This window comes from Micromys minutus (genome assembly GCF_963924665.1).
Source record: "Micromys minutus genome assembly, chromosome: X".
NCBI lineage: Eukaryota > Metazoa > Chordata > Mammalia > Rodentia > Muridae > Micromys > Micromys minutus.
In genome coordinates this window covers 23,485,320-23,499,839 of record NC_137970.1, presented here as the reverse complement: position 1 = coordinate 23,499,839, position 14,520 = coordinate 23,485,320, and the positions used below count along the sequence as shown (strand labels likewise).

Genomic DNA, 14,520 nt, shown 5'->3' with positions numbered 1-14,520 from the left:
CTTTCTCCATGGCACTACTACAACCTCGGGCTAATTTTCTTAGTCCAGGGAGTTCTCATAGTCACCTGCCTTCACAAACTTGTGGCTGAATTTCTCATGGGTGGCTACTTTTTCCCTCAGCCAAAGGCCCTGCTTATTGGATAGGCATATAACTTTCAGCACCCTACTTTAGGGAAGTTTGTGAATAGGTGGGGCAGGCCAAGCTGCCATCCCTTCCCCACCTCACCCACATACCCCCAGACCACCAGAGTACAGTCCAGCCCCATCTGTAGTGCAGGCAGACTTTATCCCCTCTTCTTGTTGTTCCACGTACATTTTGAAAAGCTGGGTTCTAGTCTGCCTCTTCCAGTCAAGTGTTTGTGGATAGAAGGACTAACTCAGTCAAAGGCGTTAATTAAAATTCTTATTATCTAGAATGCACAGGCATGCCTGTTTTGCTTACATGAATGATGGGAAATGCCGAGAGCGTGATGGACTTCTATCCTGGAGGCAAAGCCAGAGACCTAGTCAGTTGCTCATTTGCAAAATAAAATGTTATATAATTAAAGGCAAACTTCCGGGGGGGGGTGGGGAGGGCAGGAATATGATCATGGTATAGCACTTGTTTAGCATCTATTGAGGCATTGAGTACTATCTCCAGCAAAACACACACATACACACAAACACACACACAGCAAGCTTTCTATAAAGGTTTTCAGTGTGCCATGCATGTATGTACACACATTATGTGGAGGTTCCAGGTTAACGTCAGGAATGTGGATTGATTGCTCTTCTACCTTATTTATTGATGCAGTGTCTCTCAATTAAATCCTGGGTTAGTCAGATAGCTCAGAGAATTTCCCCATCCCTGCATCCCAAGGCTCAAATCACAGACAGACCCTTAAAACGTACTCAGCATTTATACAAATTCTTCAGACCTAACTCCAACCCTCAAGCTTGTGGTGCAATGGCTTTAACTATTAAACTATTTCTTCCAGTGAACAAGGCATGCTTTCTCACTTAGGCTACAGAGAATGCAGATATCAGGAAAGTCATAGGTAAAGAGAGAAATGTGCATGGTGTCATGCATAAGGTACCTTTTGGCTCCTCCAGCATCTGGAGAAACAATAATACAGTTTTTCCATTCAGTGATGTTCTCCCGAATCCACTGAAGAACTGCAGGTTCTGCATACAAATTATCCACAGGGATATCAAAGAATCCCTAAGGAGGAAAAATCAATGTCACTTAGTTTACTGATTGAATATGAGATTTATTACAGTACATTGGCGGGGTTAACCACTCAGCACAGTGGGAAATCTCAGAATGCAGGGCCCATCACTGGCCCAAGAGACCATGATTAGAGACATATTTGTCCCACACTGATTGAGAAAATGCTGCTTCTCCAATAACATCTCTTCAGACTCATCTGCATTACACTTGCTGCTCCCTCTGCCCCCCCCCATCTCTGAGATGTGGATCTTCTGACAGCTGGGGACCTTGGATTTGATCCTTTGTAGGCTCTCAGTCACATGTTCCCTCCTTTGCAGGTTGGTATAATACACAAGATGGCCTGGCCAATGTGCCCTGGGGTTTCTCAGTAGTGATCTGCATATCTGTCTGAAGCCTAGACTGGAGACAAGATGAGATAAGAGACATGACTAGTCACGTCTCCAAGGTTTCTTAGAGAAACCCTATACGCAATCCCAAGGAGGATATCATTTGCAGCCACTGCACAGCAGGCTCTTTAAGGAAAGGAACTTAGCTTAGTTGGATGCAGATTTTTTTAAAAAGATAATTGCTATCTTTCAATAATATTTGAATTATTGATCCAAGAGGTAACTTTATACAACAGTCTCCCCGTGGGTAATGTTAGAATTAAATCTAACAATAATGATGTCTCAAGACATCTTCCAGTCGGGTCCATTTTCTAGCCATGCTCTGACATTTATGTGGTGGTCAGTGCACAGAGAGAAAGAACAGCACTGCAGGCCAAACAGGAAGGAAGTTGGTTTTTTGTTGTTTTCGCACTTAGCAAAAATCAAATACTGCACATTTATTATATATCATAAGTAGGCACGGGGAAATGTGGCCTGTCTTTGTGACAAAAGAGAAAGTTACGAGGAAATTAAGAATGTGTATTGCAGGACTAGCGAAATAGCTCAGTGTGAGAATGTAGAGAATACTTGTGGTACAAGGATGTAACCCCAGTGTTGGGGAAGCAGAGGCATGCAGATCCTTGGAGCTCATTAGTCAGCCAACTTACCTGAATTGATGAGCTCCAGGTCCAGTGGGAGACCCTGTCATCAAAACTTAAAATGGGGAGTGACTGAGGAAGAAATGCAATGTACACAAATACACATACTATACACTACTATGCTAACTAATTTCCAGAAGATTCCATGGAGCCACAAGGCGTATAAGAAAGCATTTCTATGCCTCTGAAATGAATTGGAAGCAAGGTGTGTTAGGTAGAAATGGTGGCATCCACAGGAAAGACAGATAGCCATGAGAGTAGCTGTGCAGACTCAAAATCTTTCAACATTAGTTAAGGGAGAGTTAGGACCTAACCTCGGGCAGAAACCCAATGCTCATACCTGGATCTGAGAGGCATGCAGGTCCATGGTAATGATGTGATCAGCCCCAGCAACTGACAGCATATTGGCCACAAGTTTAGCAGAAATTGGAGCACGACTCTAAAATATAAAAACAAGGATTTAATATCAGAAAAAGATGGAACCTGTTAGATTCCTCTCACAATGATAGTCATGTGGAAACCAAATCATAGATGGAACCAATAGGGAAAATACAACAAAAGATATATTTGATATGTTGGATTTGGTTACTAAATATATACTATTAATTGGCAGCACTGGTTTATTTGTTTCTAAACCTGGGTCTCATATAGTTCAAGCTGACCTTGAACTCCTGATCCTCCTGCCTCCACCTCCCAAGTGTCAAGATTATATGCCACTATGCTCAATTTCTGTGGCACTAAGGCTAGAGAATCCAGAAATTTCTGTATTCCAGACAAGCATTCTACTGACTGAACTACATCTCCAGCCTTACATCCTACTGTGCGGCCATGCACCTGACGCTACATACAGAATACAAATATCAAAGGGATAAAGTCAAACTGTTTCCTTCCAACGTCACAATTCTATAATTCAAATAATAAGAAAACATGAAGAGGTTCAACAAGATGGTTTAAGAAATCACTATTAAGGCAAGGCCAGACAAAGCTAGCAGAAGAGTTCTCTAGAAGGGAACAGTAACATTCATAAAATCTCCCAAGACAAAACACCATTAAACAGCTCATGCAAGGCCCCAAAGACATCTAGTTATGGAAGAATTGCCATGCCTTGACAAACAAAAGCTAACATTTCTACAAACTCAACAAAAAGCCAAATGAAAGAATGAAGACTTATAGGTAATTGTGAAGTCCACATTTAGAGAACCTGGTTCATTGTCCCTTCTGCCATATGTTTTTTCTAATGGTACCTAACTTCTATATAGATCTGTTTCCATGTCACAGGCAATGAAAAAGTCCACATCAAAGCAACCAAAGAGACTACACAGATATCTTTAGACATAGTCCAGATGTGTAGGAGGAGATCGATTATTAACAACATTGCGTTCTTATATCCTAGGCACAAAAAGAAAATACAATCTTAAAATTATATCAAAATGTTAATACACGTAAAGAATCAGAGACATTTCTAGTATCACCAGCAGATTTTCTAAAAGTGACACTATAGGGAAGTATTCTTTTCTTGTTGTTTTGAGATAGGGCCTCTCTATATAGCCCTAGCTGTACAGGAGCTCACCATGTAGACCAGGCTGGCCTTGAACAGAAATATACCTAATGCTGCCTCCTGAAAGCTGAGGTTAAAAGCATGAAAAACCATGCCTAGTGGAAAGTTTTTTTCTTGTGTGTGTGTGTGTGTGTGTGTGTGTGTGTGTGTGTGTCGATTTTAATATTAGGTGTGTGAATTTTTTGCCTGAAAAAAAAATGTCTGCATATGCCGTACATGCAGTGCCCTTAGAGGCCAGAAGAGGGTGTTGTATCCCTTGAACTTAAGAGTCCCAGATGATTGTGAACCACGATGTGTGTGTTAGGACCTGAACTCAGTTCTCTGTAACAGCAGTCTGCACTCTTTATCATTGAGCCATTTTTCCAGCCTCTTTTTCGTATTTTTAATGGTGGGTGGCTAGTTTGATCTTATTTATATTTAGACATCACAACTTACGCTTTCATCTTTACTTACCTCTCCTGTATGGTATTTCCTGTTGCCTTTGAGAAAGAATCAGTTTTTTTCAGCTTTACTATTCGAAGTCAATCTGGATGTAGCTAACTTCAAGTTGTTCTCCCTTGCCTCGGATGCAGCACCTTTCCCTGTATAGTAAAGTGTTCTCTCCCTAGAGAACACCATGGCCTTGTTTCACATACTCAGCTGCTCCAATATCACACACACTCTCTGCTACACTCACGTGTCTGATCCTTTAAATTTGGGTTCAAATATCACAATTATAGTACCTCAAAGAATTCCAGAAACCATCCCCTTTCTTGTACGGTGACACTGTTTGAGTGATCAAGAACTTCTGATTAGATAGCCCAAGAACCTAGGGTGAAACCATACTGGTCTTAAAAAAAAAAAACATAGCGATCAAATGACTCCTAATGATATGCTGCCATGATCATAGATCAATGCCTTATTCAGCCATCATCAAAGAAGCTTCCTCCTGCTGCAGATGGAAACAAATAGAGAGACACAGCCAGACATTACCCATAAAGGGAGAGAGCTGGGAACATTCAGCTCTCAATGAGTTATCACCATCGAATTCCTTCCTTCAGAGCTCAGGGAGCCTTGTGGAGGAGCCAGAGGGGCTGGAGAATACCAAGAGAACAAGGTCTTTTAAATCAACTGAGCAAAGATCCTGGGAACTCACAGAGACAGAAATAGGAAGCAGGGGGCCAACTGGGGTCCGCACCAGGTCCTCACATATATTTTATGGCTTCCGATGGAAGTTATGAAAGAAAGCATTTCATTTGGGGAACCGCCAACACTTTCAGAGGGTAAATCCATGACCGTCTTGGCAAGGAACATGGCTCCAGGCAGGCAGATGCGGTGCTGGAGCAGTACTGAGAGCTTATAGCTTATCTATAACCAAGGGGTAGATAGAGAGACAGGGCCTGGCCTAACTTGGCCCTAAAACCTCAAAGCCAACCCCCCAGTGATAAAACATTCACACTTCTTCCAACAAGACCACATTTCCTAATCTTTCCTACATAGTTCCACCAAGTTCAGAACAAGCATTTGAACATATGAACCTAGAGGGCCACTCTCATTCAAACCACCAGAAGCCTATAGAGAGAACAATCAGAATGGCATTTAAAACAGGTAAAACACTTGCAAGCATGAACAGCTGAGTGCAAGCCCAGAGTCCACATCAAGGTGCCGTGGTGTGCTGACAAATGTTTATCATCCCTGTGCTGGGAAGGTGGAGACAGGCTTGGTGCTCACAGGCTGTCTACCTGGCATGTTTCAGGCCAGTGAGAAATCTCATCACCACAAAAGGTACACAGCACCAGACACCAGAAAAATGATGTCTGAGTTCGTGCACTTACTCATGCACGTGGAAGTGTGCAGGGTTTACACAACACAGACACACGTTTCCCCAAACATACAAACACATACAAAGATTACAGGATTAAAGAGACTTGTGTCAAACACGTTGTAATTAAAATACCAACATGACCTTATACATAATTCTGAAAAAAGAAAAAAAAAAATCAAGGTGACATCCCTTCTTCTCTCTCTCAGAAGTAATTATTCCCTGCCTGGCTCAGAATCCACTGTTCTCTCCAGGGAAGAGAACTAGCAATTACTGAGTGTCTACTACAAGAGCCAGCAAATGTCAGCTGGTGATACAGACTTGCATGGTGCCTGGTTTAGAGCTAGGAATGGTCTCGAAACTTATAAAAGCATTGGGAAACAGACAAAAATAAGATTTTTTTTGTAGCATGCGAAGGTTTCATAAACCCATACTTCAGTGTGCCTAAGCGAAGCTCGAATAGAACACAGCACAGCCATTTTTTGTATAGTGGCTATGGCAATCCTTACACTAAAATGATAGAAGTTGAACTGTCACAGCCATCCAATGGGCTACACAGCCACCAGTATTTGGTGCTTTTTGGAAAGCTTGTCCACTTGTGTGTGATAGGGCTAGGGGTTTCAACTGTATATTAGCTAAGATGGTCCTTAGTCTACAAATAAAGAAATGGAAGTTGCAGAGTTTAAGTAACTTTTAAAAAGGGCAAGGCAGGCTAACCATGGCATTAGAAGTCAAAGCTGAGCCTACTTCACCGCAAATCTGCAACTCCGGGGCTTACATCATGCCTTTGACAATTACTATGACATAATTGTCAGTTTCCTGTGTGAATATTCCATTGTGTTAAGTGGTCATTTATGAAAGCGTTTCTTTCCTGTGAGAAGCTGTACTTGAGTTCTGGTCCATACAAATGAAAGCTAAATAAACTTTTTTTGTGTTCATAATGCAAAGGGTAAAAATACATGAAACAAGTTTGGAAAATGTGTTAAAGCTCTGAGATTTTTCTGGGCTCTCTCCCACTGGTACTTCTTGGTAGAGGCAATTACACAGAATTTCACTGTGTTATTAGTAGCAATGGGCAATACAGTCACAAAGGAAGAGAAAAGAACAATAGGCAGCCTGGGAGGGCTGCCCAGAGCTCCTCCTGCAGCCAGCAAGAATATTCTGTCTAGGATACGTGTAGCTTTCTATGACATTCATATACCACCTGGCTTTCTGCCACCCTAAGTGAAGCAGAAAAAAAATTTTAAATCAAAAAGGAAGTTAGGAAGTAATTTCTTCCATCCCAAATCATGATCGATGTTCTCACCCTCCCCAGACACTGGGAAATGTAACAGGAGACAAATAGTGAAGTACACTACGAGGTTCCGGTCATTTCTTATTTCTCTTACTAAAGTCTCAGTGCTCACCCAGCAGGTTCCCAGCACCAAGCTAAGCTGCATGGTTAAAGGGAAGACATCAATTTTTACAACTTTACAGAATGCAATGGCTCCACATTATGTGGCAGATGGACAGATTCAATTGGATGTGAGAATGAAATCGTAATTGTTTCCTTACTATAGTTTGTATCACACTGGCTGGCTACCTAGACCAATAGAAGTCTTGGTTGAAAGGGCTGGCCAGAAAGCTCAGCAGGGGAGAGCAAGTGCTATGCAAGTCTGACTTAGGCTTACATGAAGATGGAAGGAGAAAACTGACTCCTTGTTGCCTCTGACCACAAGTGTGCCACGGTATGTATATGTACACACACAGAGAGAAACGGGGGAGGGAGGGAGGGAGGGAGGGAGAGGGGAAGAGGGAGACGGAGAGAGGACACACACAAAGAGCAACTGACTTAAGATTAAAAACAAAGGAAGCCATGACCCCAGAACAATCTCCATGGGTCTTGACTTCCTCTAAGGCCACTTTAGGCTACAAAATGTGGTGAGAACAGCATGAACGATGGACAGTAGTTTCCTGGCACAGTCAGCCTGTGACTTCCTTTTAGTCTCTAGCGTATCCGGTAGGAAATGATCAATGATTGGAAACCAGCACTATGTCAAAGCTGAACTGAGCCTGAAAATGTTCACCTTATTCGTCAACAATTTCATTTAATGCACACTGGTGTAGGTGGAACCTTGGCTCCTGATTTAGCAATTTGGGACTCCAGAGTTGTATGAGAACACTGGGCTGCTATTTTAAGCCATTGTGTTTGCAGTCCTTTGTTGCAAGGATGCTGAGAAATAAAACACTTCTATGGTTGCTTCTTTTTTCTAACAGTAAGTGACAGTTTCCTGAGCTGTCCTTATTGTCTCTCAAATGTCATTGTGTCATTGCTGCTTGTTGATAATCTCATCTTGTGCATTACCAGGATAAGTTTGGAAAGCCATGGGACCCATGTTCAGAATGGCCTCAAATGGAAAACATGTCTAAATGTTTAACAATGGGGAAATTGGTAGATAGCTGGCTACACAGTGCAGTTCTAAAAAACAATTAAAGTCACAGGGGGTGGGAAAGGGTGGCATTAAGATGATTTAGTTAGTAAAGGCACTTGTAATGAAACCTGATGACATGCTTAATCCCTGAGACTCACATGGTAGAGGAGAAAAATGGTGCCAACAAGTTGTCCTGACCTTCAAATGCATACACAAAGACATGCCACACACATCACTATATATACATACATACATACACACACATTATATATATATACTGGAGAAGCCATAATGTAACATTATCACCCCAGCCAAACACAAAATACAAAGAGCCTGAACTTGATTCAAATTAATCATGCTGGCAATATATCAAACCCCTTGCATGTCAGTTCAATTTCTGTTGCTGTGATAAAACACCCCAACAAGACAGCATAAGAGGAGAGGGTTTAATTGATTCACAATTCTAGAATACAGGCCATCATCCTGGGAAAGTGGAGGGGCCAGGAACTTCAAGCAGCTAGTCATATCCATAGTCAAGAAGAGAATGAATGCATGTGTGCTGATACTCAAGTTCACTTTCTTTTCATTCAACCCAGGAACCAAGCCACAGGAATGGTGCCACCTACTTTCACACTGGCTCTTCCAACATGAATTAATGTAACCAAGACAACCCCCCAAAACATGCCCACAGAAAAACCTCACCTAGATAATTCCTCATAGGTTTCTCTTCTCGGGTGATTCAAGGTTGTGTCAAGTTCACAAATAAAATTAAAATTAACTATCTCAGTGAGGAACTTCCCACAAGAGTAGGTTAGAATAAAAACAATGAAAGTGGTCTATTCCCACTCAGTGGTCCCTTGCTCACACATATCCCTTCTACATGTGGCTAGTTCCTTCTGCTATACTGTGAACAGTAGCCAGGATGCCAGAGTCCAGTTGTTTGGATCTCCCAGCCTCACTAAATAAATCGCTTCATTTTATAAGTCACTCAGCACAGATCCTTTAGTTACAGTAACACAAAACTGACTATAAAAATAATGCAAAGTGAGGCTTGTGGATCTAACCTAGCCTGCTACATATGTGGGTACTGTTAATGAGATACTGAGTTTCTTTTGCATGTTTAAATGGTTGAGGGGATATGAAAATAATATTTCATACCATATAGAAATAGAAACAAGTGTCTATGAATACATTTTAATTTTGATTTGTTTTATGGCTTTGCACATGCATGCTTTACATACTGAACAGTCTTGCCTCCCACCCCTCTCCACATCTGCCATTTATATATTGTTCTCTATTTCTGGTTTTGAGGCACACAGTTGGGTAGCTGCAGTAAAAACTGATCATGTATAGAAAAAAGAGGCTGACTCTTCTGTCCATATAAAGTAAATCCCTTCTTAAGTACTGAATAGAATTCTTCATATCATCGTTTCAATGCAACACTGAATGACTAATAACTGTGTTCCTTACAGACTCTGAAAACAATTCCTGAAGATCATGGAATAATATTCAAAGAGATCTTAGGACATACATTTATGTTTATATAGCTTATTTTACTATTTTCTTTTTTTTCAAATCCATGGGAATCTTGAGTGCTGTTCTGAAACAACTGCTTCAAGTTCTCACTGTCATGAGGCAAATGTCACTGTCTCCCCCATTTCATATCTGCCCATGAGTCTGGAATGGAACCTCACTGTAAAAAGATTTGTGCAGATGCTATTAATGTAAAGATACTGAGATGAGGTCATTTCTGGAAAAGCTTAGCCCTACATCCAATGATATGTCCTTATAAAGACAGAAGTGGAGACACAGAACTAAAAAGGAAGCCATGGCATAGAGGACATAGGCTGTAACCAGAACGAAGGGATTGTCTGAAGGCCCCAGTAGCTGGGCAAGGCAGGGATGATTCTCCCCTGGGGAGAGACGGGTCTTAGAGGAAGCTGTATCAAATCATGGTGGATTAAATGGAGACATCCAAAACTCTATGTCCATATCCTTACTCTCAGAACCTATTAATACCACTCGGAAGTATCATCATTAGAGATGAAATTAATGAAGGATCATGAGATGAGATCATCCTGAATGAGGATGGCCTTTAATTCAGGGACAGTGTCACATATTCAGAGAAGTGTCTTGATAACAAAGATTGAAACAATGAGGCCACTGACCAAGAGAAGCCTGAAGATTTGGAGAGTTAGAAGAGGCAGGAAGAATTCTCCACTACAGCAAGCATGGCACCGACACACCTTGAGCTCAGACATCTGGTCTTGGAACTAAAGAATAATTTCCTGCTCTGTAAATATGCCCAGCTCATGGTAATTTGTGATAGTGCCCCTAACCAACCTTCTCTAGATTCTAGAGGCTAAGAACAATTGTATTTTCTTCAGCTTCTACTGAAAACTTACAGAGTCTCCACTAATGGGAATTTTGCTAAAATAATAAGCAATATTAATGCTGTTCTTTTTATAAGGCTAAAAAACAGAGTATCAATTTTAATTAAACTTTGGGGGAGCACTGTGACATGCAATTAGAACCAGCAATGCAGATAGATGCCCTATGGCCCCTTTACCCAATCTTACAATGAAAACCACTTATAAGAACACAGTATTGTAACTGGAGTCCTCACCTTGATCCAAGGCAGTGAAGTAATTTGGATGGTCTTCTCTTCACTTGTACTAATTGAGGGAGGTGTGTCTGTGTGTGTCTGTGTGTGTGTGTTTAGCTCTGTCCCTCTGTCTGCCACCTTACAAAACTCTATCATGACAAGGATAATAGTATTTGACTGCCTTCGAAAACATACATTGCCTATGTTGATACACATGATGGGTTCAGTGACAAATCTGAAACAGACAAGGTGAGGGTACATATTTACACGGTCATTGCAGAGGAAAGCAAATGCTTCCGGATAGTCTAATGAAGGCAATAGGTGTGGAAACTGTGGTAAGCACAGCAGGTTTCTAGGGCAGGACACACCTCGCCTACCTTGTCCTTTTTATCTTGCCGGGCATAGGGGAAGCAGGGTATCACAGCTGTTACCCTGGATGAGGATGCAATCTTGCACGCGTTGATCATGATGAGGAGTTCCATCAGGTTGTCATTAATTTCCCCGCAGCCGCTCTGGATGATATAGACATCCTCCCCTCTCACACTTTCACCGATCTCGACGCTACAAAAGAACAATGCCATCTGTCTTAGAATTCGTTTGCCTGTTGCAATTTAAAGTACTCTAAAAGAAGTGACTTTCTTTGTGCTCCCAGTTCAAGGTGAAGTCCATCATGGCTAGGAATGTAGGATTGAGAGGAGTTGAAGCAACTGCTCACACTTCACTCATAACTGGAACGCAGAATGATGGCTGCCTGCTACTTCTCAGCTCTATTCCCCACTTACAGAGTTCAGGGCTCAGACAGGAAACAGTGCTACACACTTGGGTGGGCCTTTCCACCTCAGTTATTACAATTAAGGTAACCCACCACCCCCCATTAGCAAGCTTCCAGGCCCATTTCTCAGGAGATTCCCAGATTCTGCCAGGTTGACAATTAGCCATCACAGTATTGGGTAAATATAATAGTCTCTGAGACTCCCTGAGACCACCTCCAACTTCAGTGATCCAGCAGCAGGGTCTAATCATGGGACTCTGCACAGCCATAATCCTGATTATGACTCATGAGATGGTATGGGCACTGAACGAAATCAGCAAACGGAAAAATATATGGGATAATACATGTATGACCTTCCTAAGCAATCTTCCCCAGCAGTGTCACAAAAGTCCAGCTCAAAGTGTCCAGCAATGAGCTGTGACAACTGGGAAGTGTTGTCTACTGGGGAAGACTTAGCACACTGGAAGCTGTTCATGCAGTCACCCACTGGCTAGTGCATTCCAAAATGCTAGCTTCTCACCAGGCAGGCGGGAGCTCAGTGTAAGTCACATTGTTCACTAGCTGTGAATAGTCCACACACAACGAGCCATTCTTACCAAAGAATGGTGTGGGATCTGTGTAAAGAGCTAAGTTCCCCTCGGCCAGCCAAGAGCTGACCTTTCAAGGAGCCAGTCTAAGTTCTAGGCCTTCTCTGATAATTCCTTATGGCAAGTTTTCTATTCTTCAAGTTAAGACTGGATATTGTCTTTAAAATTAAAATCACGGCAGCTAGCAAGATGGCACAGTTGGTAATGTGACTACCAGCACAAACATAGAGGAGCTCAGCTTGGCTCCCCAGAATCAACATTTTAAAACATGCCAGGAGCAATGGCACACATATAACCGTAGCACTGGGGGAGTAGAGACAGCACATCCTTAGAGCTCACCGGCAGGGCAGCCAGCCAGCTGAATGAATGAGCTCAGGGTTCAGTGAGAGCCCCTACCTAAAAAATTAAAGCAGAGGACAGAGGAAGATGGCCTTTATATGTACATGACCACAGAAACATATGTACATCACACACACACACACACACATACACACACACACACACACACACACACACACACACACACACACAAAATCAAATCATGGTGCTTCAGCCTATAATCCCAGTACGCAGGAGGCTGAGAGAAGAACATTCTTGTGAGCTCCAGGCCAGCATAGACTACAGAGTAAGAACTATCCTTCTATCTGTCTCCCTCACCCACATGCAGAGAGAGAGAGGGGGGCGAGGAGGAGGACACACTTATTCTGTAAGGCTTATAACAGTTAAACAGCCTAGAGACAAATAATTTCAATCTCTGATGGCTTTTTCAATAGAGATTTATTTTCAACTCTCCAGTAAACATTCAAGGCTCGAATCTTAATTTTTCACGAGGCATCAAGTATTGACTTCTCACTATGGAAGATGAGGATTTAATGCCTCTTCTTCCCCATCACGCAGATGAGCACTTCCACCATCACCACCGTGTCAATACGCATCAGTATTCAAGCTAAGGACTGACAGCTCCATTTGAATTCTCGAAATGATGATCAGAGCCAAGCCACGGAGGTGGACTAAGTCAACATTGGTATTTTTCTTTCATGCATGAGTTTGTGTGTATGCGAGTGTGTGTGTCTTTTACCTTAGCCTTTTCTCTGCTGAACTTCCTATTTACTACACATTCAGATTCCACCCCACACAGCCCTTTCAATTTTAACCTCTTAGTATCAGTCTTCAAGTCCATCTCCCCATCCTACCCACAACTCCATGATACGAATGGTCCAGTTGCCACAGAAACTCTCTCTACGTTTTTGCTGCACACCAGTTTTCTCTTTCTGTATTGTGTGTGTGTGTGTGTGTGTGTGTGTGTGTGTGTGTATGGTATACTGCCTTGCTTTGGTTGTTGTCATCTTGTAGCTCCTAGAGAAAAGAGTTAGTAGTAGCCAATGCTTCAAAAACCACATGTCTAAAAGTTCCACAGCATGAGGGGAGTCAGCACATCCATGTTATCTGGCTGCCACATAGAGAAGGAAACCATCATGCATTCTGGTACATCCTTCACAGAGTAGAGTATCACAGCACAAATAGTTAGACTGGCTCTGGTGGAACTCTTGTTTTAAAATGCTAATCCCGATCCAATAGTGGGAACAACTCGATGTATTTGATACACTATGAACATCATGTAAATTTTGCTTCTGTGTAATTTCTTTTTTTTTTTTTAAGTTGAACCTGTTCCTATTTTTTAAGTGATTTAATTTTATCTATGGGAGTACACTGTAGTTGTCTTCAGACACACCAGAAGAGGACATTGGATCTCATTACAGATGGCTGTGAGCCACCATGTGGTTGCTTGGATTTGAACTCAGGACCACTGGAAGAACAGTCAGTGCTCTTAACCGCTGAACCATCTCTCCAGGCCTGTGTAATTTCTTATAGTGAAATGCAATGCAGAAAACTGGGGTTGTGCACATAGCTCAATGGTAGAGTATTTTCACAAGCACATATGAAACCCTGGGGTTGCATACACTGTACTGAAAAAATAAATAAATACAGAAAACTTCACTGTGTCCCCCTGAATAGAGCCACTTAAAATACATCATCAGAATCTGGGGTGGTGGCACACATTTATAGTCAAAGCCAACCTAACTTTGAACTCCTCTTCCTCCTGTCTCCTTGCTGGGCTCTGAAAATTAGTTCTGGTATTTGCTCACACTCCTGCATAAGGTTCTCTGCTATGGAGGCTACAGTAGACAGAAAGAAACTGAAATGTATCTCCTTATTGTGAGTGCTAAAGTGTAAATACAATTCTTAGGCTAATGAGGTGGCTTTGCAGATAAAAGCAGATGCTCCACAATCCCCTAAAACCCACTGACAAAGCTGGATGTAGTGGCATGAATCTATAACCCTCCAAGTCCTATGGAAAGATGGGACACTTGGATAGGAGAAACATTTGGAAGCTTGGGGGCCAACAGTGTCGAGTTGACAGCATGGCAGAAACAAGAACCATCCTTCTTCAAGTGCAAGAAGAGAACTGACTCCTCAGAGGTCTTCTTTGGCAGCCACTTATGTGCACACATTCATGTGCACATACATGCACAGGCACAATTTGAAATTTA

General features: G+C 42.1%; 1 protein-coding gene across 1 annotated transcript in view; it reads right to left on the bottom strand.

Moving 5' to 3' along the window:
• Nucleotides 1-14,520, bottom strand: part of PRPS2 (phosphoribosyl pyrophosphate synthetase 2) — a 34,494-nt gene that overhangs the window by 15,182 nt on the left and 4,792 nt on the right. Inside the window, exons 2-4 of the mRNA XM_080909754.1 lie at nucleotides 10,987-11,170; nucleotides 2,575-2,673; nucleotides 1,077-1,201 (exon numbers count right to left, since the gene is read on the bottom strand). Coding sequence (XP_080765880.1) covers nucleotides 1,077-1,201; nucleotides 2,575-2,673; nucleotides 10,987-11,170 — 408 coding nt within the window. The remainder of the gene's footprint in view (nucleotides 1-1,076; nucleotides 1,202-2,574; nucleotides 2,674-10,986; nucleotides 11,171-14,520) is intronic.